At 44.4% G+C, this 12,500-nt stretch overlaps 1 protein-coding gene across 1 annotated transcript in view; it reads right to left on the bottom strand.

Annotated features, from left to right (window-relative positions):
- zfhx4 (zinc finger homeobox 4) overlaps positions 1-12,500 on the bottom strand; it is a 76,691-nt gene that overhangs the window by 3,052 nt on the left and 61,139 nt on the right. The window contains 4 exon segments of the mRNA XM_034560302.1: positions 1-4,620; positions 4,794-4,914; positions 5,141-5,341; positions 6,516-6,649. The exon segment at positions 1-4,620 is cut by the window's left edge and continues 768 nt beyond it. Of these exon segments, the coding sequence (XP_034416193.1) occupies positions 1-4,620; positions 4,794-4,914; positions 5,141-5,341; positions 6,516-6,649 (5,076 nt within the window).

A 12,500-nucleotide genomic window follows, 5' to 3' on the forward strand; every position in this document is an offset into this window, starting at 1 on the left:
CAGAGAAGCTGAGGGCAGGGCTCACCATGCTGTATTGGAACCTTTCATTTCCGCCATCAGAATTTGGTGCCAGGCCACTCTTGTCACTCAACTTGTCCTCTCCATTGGTGGTGAGGCTCTCAACCTCATTGTTATTACCCTCATCTCCAGTTGTAGCATCACTAATGGCTGTATTAATAGAAGATGTCTCATCAAAGTCCATCCTACTGCAATCATAAGATGAGACTTCGGCTGAATTAACATTGGGCCCTTCAGTTTCATCACAAATTTCAGCTTTTAAGGATGAAGGGCTTAAGAAGTTTTTTAGTTGTACCTCAGATGGTTTGACTGGAGTTGAGGATGCAGTAGGCAGTTCATACTCATTTGGCTCAGTCTTGGTAGGCAGCTGTGGGTAGTCAAAGAAATTATACTTATTTGGGCTTTCACCTCTTTCATTGTCTTGATTCATCATTGGGCTTGGTGGCAAGCTAAAGCCTGCCTGCTTAGCATCATGCCAGTGTCTAGATCGTATGTGGCTATCTAGAGCAGATTTAGCCTTGAACAGTGCTCTGCAAAATGGACATTTCTTGTGGGACTGGGAGGGCCCTAGAGCCCTAAACTGCCCCTTTCTCTCTCTTGCACGGGTGTTTTGGAACCAAACTTGCACGACTCTCTTTTTCAAGCCAACCTCTCGTGCAATGTGGTCCAACATCTTCCTTGTTGGGTTAGAGTCAAGTAGGTATTTGTCATAGAGAATCTCCAGTTGTTCTGGTGTGATGGTGGTTCTCAAACGTTTATCTCTGTGCTGCTCTTCACTACTGTTTCCACCATCTTTATCATTAGCACTTTCATCCTTGTCATCCAGTTTTCTCTTCATTGCGCCAGAGCCTGCAGCAGAGGTCAAACCAGAGCTACCCTGAGAGGGGATTTGGGAGAGGCCTCCAGATAACAGCTGACTAGCCATGAGGGGGTTATTTGGGTCAAATATCATATAGGGCATATCAATGGGTCTTTCGAGAAACTGAGAGTGAAGGAATTGGTTTTGGGCAGCCAAGAAATGCATGTGCTGATGCTCCTGCCATAGCTCAACAGAGGGGAATGCAATTTTACACTGGTCACACTGGTACTGAAGCATCTGTTGAGGGAGACTGTTTGTGAGTGAGGAAAGGGCCAGGGAGAGTGGACTTGAGGGCACTGCAGCAGCTTGTGGCTGGGAATGGGGTCTTGACATTTGTGGCTGAGGAGCTTTCTGAGGAGGTGGCTGAGGTGTGCTAGCCTTTGATGGTCTTGGTTCTGGTAGTGACTTTATCACAGGCGAGGATGCAGCTTCAGTTTGTTTAGGTTCAGTTTCAGGGGAGACATCGGGTTTGGGGGAAGTTTTCCCCATGCTGGGACGAGGAGAGGCCATCACAGGGGAGCTTGAGCCAGAACTGCTGGCAGTTATATGGGACTGTTTGCGTTGCTCAAAAGGTACTTGGGTAATCCTAACTGGACCTTGCTCTCCACAATCTATGTATTCCTCATAGGTTTCCTCACTACCGTCCTCATCTTCATCCTTATAACACAGTTTTTTCTGGTGAGTGATAAGGTCAAAAATGCGCGGGAACACAATGTTGCACTTTTTACACTGGTACTGCATGTTGCTTGTTCTGATGTATCGTTCATTGGTCAGCTCTTTTTTCTCATTATCTTTAGAATCAGCCTGGTTTTCATAGGTCTTGCGAGCTTTCTGCCGGGCATTCTGGAACCACACCACAATGACCCGGGAAGGTAGATTGAGCACAGTGGAAAGTTGCTCAATCTCATCATCCTTTGGATAGGCATTAGTGTCAAAGAAATCTTGAAGTACCCTCAACTGGTAATCAGTGAATCTGGTCCTGGAAGACCTCTTGTTGAAGGTGGAGTCAGTTCTGTAGTATTCATGTGCACTGAGCTGGGGTTCAATTCGAATATCTTCCAATGTAGTAATTGGAGGAATACTAAAATTGTAGGGAGAGTCTTTACTCCGCTGTCTTTCTTTGAAGAGAGTATTACGGAACCAGTGCTTTATTACTTTTTGGGGCAAGCAAGACTTCTCTGACATCTCCTGAATTTGCTCTTCATTCGGGGAATTATTGATATCAAAGTTGGCACGGAGGATCTTAAGCTGGTCATCTGTGATACGGGTGCGTGGTCGCTTAAACTGGGATTGGCGGAGGAAGTTTGGATCAAGACCCAATTGTTGCTGGCAGAGCTGTGTAAGGTCTGTGGAAAGAGAGTCCATAGTAGGCAGCTGTAGGGTAAGTTGATGGGGAAGGCCTGGGTGCTGGAGAGACTGCATCATTAGAGGTGGAAACATGGGCAAATCCATGGGAATAGGGAGTTGCACTTGGGGAGGTGCAGCAGGGGCAGTAGGTGGTGTCTGGGGTGGTGGTGTCTGGGGTGGTGGTGTCTGGTGAGATGGTTGGTGTGGGGCCATATTGGGGACAGCAACTGGTGAGGGTACTGAAGTTTGGGGCTTGGTCATTGATGTAGAAGGAGGCTGAGTAGCTGTCACTGGAGATGGAGTAGGAGGTGGAGGGGGAGGTGGTGGTGGCGGTGGTGGTGGAGTTTCAGGTGAAGAAGGGTTCATTGGATAGAGTTTGTCATAGGCCTCTCTGTACTGTTGGGCAAACTTTTCCAGCTCCACATATGGGAAAAAGTGACTGTGCACATGTTCCTGGTGGCTTTTGAGAATAAGCATATTGGAGAAGAGTTTACCACACATCCCACACTCAAGCTTATCAGTGTTCATTTCCACTTGTTCAACTCCGTCTTTGTTTTTCTTTTGGTTTTTTTGTCTGTTTTCATTGTATTGAATGACAAGTTCAAATCCAAAGTTCTCGAGTAATGCTTTGGCTGCATTGCCCCTTGCTCCTGACACAATACGTGGAGGAGGAATCAATGGCTCTGAGAACTTTGATTTTCTCGGGTCTTTGTTGTCTTTTCCTCCATCACTGAATGCCTCACCTGCATTTTCCATCTTTGCTCTGTTTTCTTGTCTTTCTAGTTGGTCCTCTGCCTCTCTTGTCATCTGAATTTCAGACACATTGCTGGACTCCATTTTGGATTTGTGGTTCTGCAATTGCTGGTGTTTCTGTTGCTGAATTTGAAACTGTGTCTGAGAGGCTTGTTGCTGCTGCTGTTGTTGCTGCTGAGCCTGTTGCTGGGCCTGAGCCTGTTGCAACTGGTGTTGCTGTTGCATCTGCTGCTTCAAGTCCTCTAGGAATGATCCAGTAAGGCCCGGCATTCCAAAAGCTGCTGCTGAGTGCAGCGCAAGTTCTGGACTAAGATTGAACTCAGCTCCTGGGATGTAGAAGGGGAAAAGGAACTGTGGCTGTTGAAATTGCAGCAGTGCTTCTGGTGTCATGCCGAAATGGGGGAAGAAAGCTGGATTAAGAAACTGAGGCTGGAAGAAGGCAGCCTGTTGCTGGAGTTCATGTTGAAGCTGCAGTTGCAGTTGGGCTGAGGACTGCGCTGACTGGTGGCTGCTTGCTTGTGCTGAAGCCTGGTCAGTAGTTGTTGTTGGTTTTGTGTTGTTGCTGCTGTTAGCTTCTTTGGGTTCCACAATGTTTTCTTTGTTAGCAGAGGGTGTTCCACTTCTAGCAGTGTCTGAGTTGCTGCTGTTCCCTTGTGTGCTTGGGGCTGGGCTTTTTGCAGGCACTGGACCACTGCTGCTAGTGATACTGCTGCTGCTCATTTCAGTTTTGGCTGTTCTGGCTTTGGTCTGGTGTAGCACTGACCTCATATGAATTTCAAGTGTTGAGCTTTGGCTATAGGCAACATTGCAAGTATTGCATTTGAATGGTTTGTTATCAATGCTGTTGCTTGTCTCTTGTGGAACTGGGCTTGATGCCTCTTGGAGAACCTTCTTCAATTTATGCAGGTGGGAAACTGAATTATAGTGGACTAGTAGGATATTCTTCTGAGTGAAGGACTCCTTACATACTGTGCACTTGTAAGGCCGAGAAGGATCCAAAAATTTCTCCATTGTAAAGTTGGGCCCTTTTCTGAATGGTAGGGTCCGCTTTGGTTCTGCTCCCATGTCATCTAGCAGAGAGCTACTGTCACTTCCGGTAGGACTGGGCTTCTCATCCTGGTCCATTTCCTCATCTTTGTCCAAGTCATGTTCGAAGGCCTGAGCTTCCTCTAAGGCCCTGGCCTCACTCTCAGTGATATCGCCATTCAGTGGCAGATTTCCTATAAGTTGCTGCACCTCAGCTTCACTAAGTTCAGGGTGTCCATTTTCCAAATGCTTCCTGAGGGCCAGGAATGTCCTGAAGCTGCGCTGGCAAAGGCTGCACATAGTGGCTGCTCTGATGGCATGGTACTGGGAATGTATCTGAAGCTTCTGCATTGTCTTGAAGGCCAGGCTGCAATGGTTGCAACGATATTTGTAGACATGACGATCAGATACTGAGAGCTGTTGTTGTTGCTGCTGGAGCCTTTGGAGCTCACTGAGATGGTCCTGTAGGGTATCAGGAGACTTGCTATCATGTCCTAATCCACTGGCTCTCTTCCAGCCTGGGCCCTCTGCAGCCTCCTTTGGGGGCTTGAGTTCCTCCCCCTGCAGGTCAAATTCATTCTTGTCTTGACTGGTTAGCTCATCCTTTGAGATGTTTCCTAAAAATAAAAAATGCAATTTGAAGTAAAATACACTGCATCATCTACTTATCATACTTTTTGGTGTGACAAACAACTAAACATGATAATTATACATGCGTATATGGAAGTTTTTTATTTTATTATCACTTGAACGAGAAATTAATGACAGAAAAGAACCAAATTCTGCTCACCTTGAGATTTTCCTGACCCGTCAGTAAGAGAGGTAGAGGAATCCATTAAAGACAGAACTTTGTCTTGTCCAGTTTGGGGATGCATTATATTATTTGGTGTTGACGTGTCAGGTCCAACAACCTATCAAGACCAAAGAAATGGCTTCATTATTATATACATTTGCAAATAATGATATGAGATGGTTGATTATTCTCCAATATTTGCAAATGTTGAGGATTTCAAGTGAAATTTTTAAGTGACTTGAGAATACTATTTTCCTTTTTAAAACATCAAGCAAAAACACATTTGGGTTGACACACATAGTCAAACACACACACAACTCTTTGTAATCATTACTTATACATACAGTCATTATCAGCTTTTCCACGCAGTCAGGAGCCACACTGTGAAGGTGGGTGAGATGCAGCTGCAGGTGAATCTTGTTGCTCAGGACATCCTGGCACAGTGGGCAGCGAATCACTGGCTGCATGGAATGCTGGGACATCACATGGAGCTGCATGCGGTTGGCATCTTTACTGCTGTAGTTGCAATATGGACACTGCTGAACCTAAAAAACAAGATGGTATAATAACTAACTGATTGGGATTGGAGAAAATTAACATTCTGTACAATGTAAAATTGTACAGATTTACTTGTTGCACAAGATGTACTCCTTATTGGGTAACATTCTTACACACTAGAGTCAATAGCGTAGCTGACTGTCCACTGTGTGTCACACTAAACACACCCAACATAACTAAAAAGAAACAAGGATCGAAACACACAGGACACATGTCTCCTGCACCGTTTCATTCTTATAGGGCTTTCCTGTTCTTCACTGCCCACTTAGCTCATCCCAACACATTTACCTCTTCCAACCAACCCTCATGCCCACCCTAACACATACATTGTAGCTAAACCATGTTTCATTTAATTCACTTAAGTCTCATGCAATTTTATTGGCAATTTTATTGGCCCAAATTGGCCAGAATTTCTAATCAGTATTACAGATGACAAAGGTGTGTACTCTCCCAAGCTACGCCTTGCCCTCATTACAGGGAGTACTCTGAACATAGCAGCCTCCCCACCACCTGTCTTAATAGAATCCATTTCTGAAATGACTAAGTCCTCCCTCCTTGCAGGGCCCAGAACCAGACAAGCTAATACTTCATAATCTAATTTAAAAACACATATAATTTAAAGAGATGCAAAAAGGGGTGGGGGGAGGCGTAAGGCTAGTGCAGGTAGTCCACTTAAGAACACAAAGACTTGCCTACTGTGCTTGATGCTAAAAAGCTCTGTCAGGGAGGGAATGTTGGGCTGCGTTTAACCCTATGATAGAAAGCTGGCGCCAACATTGCTAAATGCTTAGCTTAGCATTTCTGCTTCTTCCAGAGTATCTTCCCATTAGCTCATCCCACAGTGACAGCAAAGGTTAGATTTCATTAGTGCTTGTGAAGGAGAACCTGCCTCATTAACAATCAGCTTTCTGTACCTGAAATGTAAAAATGTATTTGGAGTATGAATTGCCAGATATCCAATCTAAATAGAGGCACACAAAGCTCAATAACCTTCAGATGTATTTTCTTTGGAAAGGTGAAAACAGTTAAAGTTCCATGGTCGGCCCTCTATACTATTACTATACCAGTAATATGTTTGTGTAAGCTGATGGGGCAGGCCTGGGTGCTGTTGCTATCATAATACAACTGGCAGTTTCCTTTTTATATTCTACAAACCTTTACCTGCTCACTGGCAGAGGTCTTCCCCTCAGCAGACTTTGGCCTTTTGGGCGGACTTTCAATTTGTCGATCTGGCAAGAGGGAATGCTTAGCCATAGAATTCGGTCCGGTAACCTCTTTGGATGTGGCATTCACTCCTGGCACATGGTGGAAGGAATAGAGAGAGAGAGAGAAAGGGGGCACAAAGTCAGAATTCACAGCTCTAAATATCAATCTGAAAATACATCAAAGCTGCAACATTACTAAATGATTGTTGGCTAAACAGTAGATTCATTTTTCAAATCAAGCTTTTAAGAAGTAACAGCTACGTCTCATTTATGTAGAGTATCCCATCGATCACTCATACTGCAACACATCAAGTAATATACTAAAATAATATAAAACCGACACAATTGATTGAATAAATTAAAATTACATTTTGTGGCTGGGTGAGATCACAAAGTGATCAAATGACTATAAATAAACCATAATGGTGAATAAGATAAACACGTCTATCAAATTATTTTCATTAAGACATAGGTGATGATTCGAAAAAATATCTGACACCAAGACAACATAAGCATGGATACAATCATGGACTGTATTATTCACATCCATATACACTGACATGTTTCTGCCCTGAGGACATGTGAAATGGAGAGAACTCGGGGAGGCTCATTATCACAGCACGACATACATTAAATGTTATGGTAATATTATACACTTCATTAGTTCATATATATTTCCCCAGCTGCCTTCGACAACTTCTATGTCTGTACAAGATGCAACATTTTGGGGGCTTGGTCACGGCTGGTGGTACAGTAGCAGCGCGACTTGTTTGTGTCTATTTGTATGTGTGCGTGTAAGCGTGTGTGACGTTAACAGCAGGACTCAATGTGGAGAGATCAGCCTCTGGTTGTATTTAGTAAATGCTGCAGCCACTGATAAATCTTTCATTAGCCTCATCCTGAGATACAAGCCATGCAGACCCTGCTATACTCTGCCATTGCAATTTACCCACTCGGCACAACACAAAGACACAGCAACAGCAAGCCACCCCCACCCCCCCGGCCCCCCTGCTCTCTTCCTTCTCTCCCTCCCTCTCTCTCTCTAAGCCATCACCCCCTCCTCCATCCCCTCCCTCGTCTGGTCACTCAAGGCAATATGTGAGCCTCGCTCTTGCGAATCAACGCTTCACGCTAGATGCACAAATGGGAAAAAAAGGGAAATCAAAGCACTGATACATGGAGAGGGGGTTGAAAAAAAAAAACATTTTGTATTTCATATTATTCTGTGGCTCCTGTTTGTATTGGGCGCATATCAATTCCTCCGGTCCGTTCATGCATTTTAATTCTGTTGCATTAAGTAGGCGTTCCACTTATTTTATTTGTAATCCCCTATATCTGAAGCCTGAAATATTGGCCTGTCAAGGAAAGTGACAAGAGAGGGAGGGAGCAAGAAAGGGTGAAAAAGAGAGAGAAAGAGAGAGAGAAGAGAGAAAGAAAAAACACAAGGGCACAATGTGAATTTCCAAGAACATCTGAGAATTGCTCTGCAGCTCAGAATAGCGAGGTAATCTTGTCTTCCACTGCTTGTGATGGTCCCTGCAGGGCTTGTGTTCGCGTCTTCGTGCATGTATTTGTGTGTATAATGTGTTTCCTGGCAGGCCTCTGAAGCTCCATTGGTCAGATTGGTCCAACCTGGAAGGGCCCCTCATATCACCTGACCGCTCAAAAGCTTGTTTATTATGGGCCTTTTTTAATTTCAACTTTCAATTTTTGACTCCTTCTTCCAGTCAATTTGCAACTAAATTACATCCCTGGAAAAGGAGATGAGGCGATTGTCAGACAAGGGGCTGCAAACACGTTTACAATGCGGCGGTGGGGGAAAGAGCCCACAGATCACCATTGATTACTGTCATATTGAATGTAAATGTATGTTTGTGTAGAGAGAGAGAGAGAGGGAGAGTGTGTCTGTGTGTGTATCCTTTTATACTTTAGATTTGTCTTCAACCTTGTGCTTTCATCAACACTTGTGACACATGCATGGAGAAAAACAACCTGGTTAACCTTGAATGTTATGAGAGAGCAGTTCTCTCGATGGACACTTTAAATGAGCTTTAAATGGCAAGCCCTGCTAATGTGAATAATACCGTTTTTGCATTGAAATTGGTAAGTTATTGGTAAATGATCTGTGTTACAGGTGATTATATCCTTAGAGTGTCCTCCAAGGATATAATCACCTGTAACACAGATAATAAAATACCAAGTAACAGCTAGCACAATCCAGACACTATCTATAAATTGATGGGAAAATGAAAACATCCCTCTGCCTATAGTTTTTGCTGCTTCATATTCTTGCCCTCAGTAGTGCTAAAACATTTACAGAGTAATAATGGGAGAGAGCAAGACGGGAGCAGGAGACTCCTCTCCTTTTCCTTTGTCTCTGAGTCTGCACCCCACACTTAATGACTGTGTCCTTTTTCCTCCTCCCTGTTCTTTCCCCTCCCTTCCCACCTTCCCTCCATCCCTTCATCTTTAGGTGGGCTCCACCAGCTGCAGCCCAGTGAAGCGGAGGGGCAGAATAAACCTGACATCCCCTCCACCTCCACCAATGACAAATGTCTACATGCAGCAGGACCTTGCTTGATTAGATAAATCAAAAGGTGATTTATGACACTCAACCCCTTTTGCATTGCAGGGGGAGAGAGCAGCACACTCACAACCCATCTTTATTTGCAACTGTCAATGGTGTTTAGGGAGCTGCGTATACACACACTTATAGACACGCAGGAGTGCGCTGAAATGGAGAGAAGTACTGAGCAATGGAGGGAGAGCCAGATAGATGTAGAGAAACAGAGGAAAGAATAAGAAAAATTATAGCGAGGGACAGAGAAGCCCATGGCTCTAAATACCTCAGGATATTTCTGTCCCAAATTGTTCCTCAAAAAGGCAGGACGGCCGGCAATACCATAATCACAAATGCTTTTCACGTGGATCTATTTTAGAATCTCCCCTTTGTGTCGGAAGGGGAGAGACATTTTGCACAAAGTGAACCAAGCAAATTAGATTTTCACACAAACAAGCATATCACTGATGCCTTATATCTCTCCAACTACGACTTTATATGAAATAAACTGCATTTTGGAGCGGGCTTTCAAAACAATCAGACCATACCTATTGGAATTTTTTCTCTCTCTTTTTTTTCTTTTGCAAGCCGCAAAACAATTAGATTCCACTCCTGACATTTCGTTTCTAGAAAATAAAAAAAGGCCCACAAACAGCACAACGAGTGTGTGGGGGATGTGTGTGTGTGTGTGGGGGGGGGGGGGGGGGGGGGGGGGGGGGGGGGGGCTGTCAATTAAGAAGGAGCAGGCTGGGTGGCGGCAGCTTGAATTTAGTATTCAATTTAGCTGTCCTGAGCCCTGGCAGACTGGCTAAGGTTACGGAGTAGTAAATCTAGGAGGGAGAGTTGGCCAGAACAGGCCAGGGAGGGCCGGCCAGCATGATTTACTGGCCTACTGCTCTGAGGTTACGCATTAGGCTGACCCCCGGTCACCTGATAACATTACAGCAACACACTCTGAACCCCAGACTCCCACTGAAGCACTCAGCAGGCCCATATCTAGCCGGAGGGAGGTAGAGAGAGAGAATGGGAAAGAGTGAGATATAGAGAGGGAGAGACATAGTCAGATAGAGAGGGGGGGGGGGGGAGAGAGAGAGAAAGGCTGTTAAACAGCAGCTGTCTTGTAGTTTGTGATTTTTTTTAATGACTAGTCCTCCTTTTCCATCTCCAGCTTGTGTTCTAATGACAGATAAATATGAGCATGGCCTCGTCACATTTGACAAATCTTCTGAGACGTTCAACAAGCTGTCATTACACAGAAAACACATAAACCGTACATGCACAAAAGAATTGCTGCAGGCTTGTAATTAAACATGCTAATATCTTTTAATATATTTTAATCTCATTTTAGAGGGAAAGAAAACTCCCATCTCAAGCTGGGCACATTTGCAAGATGCATGCAAATAAGAAAAAAAGAGTGAAAATATTATGAATTTGAACAAGCTGATATGGAATATTTTACATCTGATCTTGTTTGCATGCAATTCCATTTTATCTTCCCCCCCCCCCCCCCCCCTTTATCGGCACAAGTCCAAATTGTACACGAAATTAATACATAATATTTGACTGTAGGAACAATGAGTAATTTCTTTGCTAATTTGAGGCAGGTAGAGATCTGTAATTTCCTTAGGCTGCCTGACAGGCTCATTTCCATGCCGGGGCCTTTGTTTAGTTGGTTATTTATAAGAAGTGGGCCCCTGAGCCATGGTGGCGACATGCACAATCTACACGCACAGCACAAAGCTATCTGGAAGTAATCCACATCGGGGCATTTGCATGGAAAATGTAACATGGATTACAATTAATCTAAAGTGACATGGGATTATAAAAAAAACAATGTAAATGAAGCAAGGAAAAAAAATAAGCACTTTCTGTCTTTCCTTGCCCCCCCCCCCCCCCCCCCCCCCCCCCTTCCTCCTATATCGCTGTCTCCCTCTTCCCCGCTCTGTATCTGCCCCTCTTTGTTTAAAGGATCTCGGTCTCGGAGATGAAGTGCGCAAACACACTGCTCACTTGGTCACACTGTAATCCCTTCCCTGGAGATCTCCATACGAACACATACACACGTGCACAGATCTGAACATTTCAAGCTCGCAAGAGATTTGGGGCTGAGGATGGAGATGCTAAATCGTACTACTTTAATCTGGAAAAAGAGAAAAACAAGGCCCTGTCTCTGATGATAACCCTAGCATAACAACACGCTGACACACCAGGCTCCCTTTCACATTTTCTGGCATTTGACTTTCTTAAACCTCCTTTAATCCAAATGCAAAATAAAACACCCCAAACCCACTCAATATAACATCTGGCTTCCGAGCCCAACTTGCAGCTGACCCCAAGGCGATTCCTCGAACAAATTATAAAAAAAAAAAAAAAAGGGCATACAGTTCTGCTTTATTAAATAGATTCCTGACATCTGATAAACTACACTTGGGGACACACACATACGTAAGCACGCATTAAAGTAGGAGGGACCCGGGCACTTTTTTGCATGTGTGCGGTGGTGTTAAATGACGCTGGCGGTAATATGCGGCGGTAAATGCATGGATGGTGGTTCCCCGCCAGTCCGTCAGACAGGCCTGTCAGAGAGATAGAGCTGAAAGATAGATGACTAGCTAAACTAATAGGCCCCAGCCTCACTCAGCTCTCCTTCTGCCTCATTGAGCCTCACATTATGGAGCTAGGTATGGCATGCTAGGAAGAGGAGGTGGGGAGTTTGAGATGGATAGAGGGTGGAAGTTGGAAGGTGTGTGCGTGTGTGAGTTGTGTGAGGGAGTGAGTGGGGTAAGAGAGAAGAGGGAGAAAGAATGAGAAGGAGAGAACCCCATGCAATGACAGAAAGAAAAGGAGAGTGAGACCCCATGCAATATTCATCCCCAGCCATGGATTTCCATCTCATACATAAAAAGACCATATGAATTCTTATTTGGGTAAATCAAATCTAACAAAGCCGGGGCTATCCCGACCGCAGCCTTGCAGCGGAGGCATTATGTGCTCCCTACCGCGCCCAAAATATCAAGAACACCAAGCCGTCTTGTACAGATTGTTGCCCCTCCCTGCTTACAACATTGCCATTCTTACAAACGGATGGACAGTTCCTTCTAGCTTGTGCTCTTTTTCTATCGTAAATTATGCCTGGTGATAGGGCCACAGATTGGACAACAATTAAGGGATGGATTGAGACAAGGAAAAATAGAAGAGAAAGAAAAATGATGGGAGGGTGCAGGAAAAAAAACTAATTTAAGGGTTGCAAGGATGCGGTGCAATTTTATAAAAACATATACACAGCCCCCCCATCTAATCCTGTGCTTATGAAAAATTAATATGTCATCTGAGAGAGCACAAGAACGAGAAAAGATTAATGCAAGGCGCTTATAAATTACA

The sequence above is a fragment of the Cyclopterus lumpus genome, chromosome 20 (assembly GCF_009769545.1).
Source record: "Cyclopterus lumpus isolate fCycLum1 chromosome 20, fCycLum1.pri, whole genome shotgun sequence".
NCBI lineage: Eukaryota > Metazoa > Chordata > Actinopteri > Perciformes > Cyclopteridae > Cyclopterus > Cyclopterus lumpus.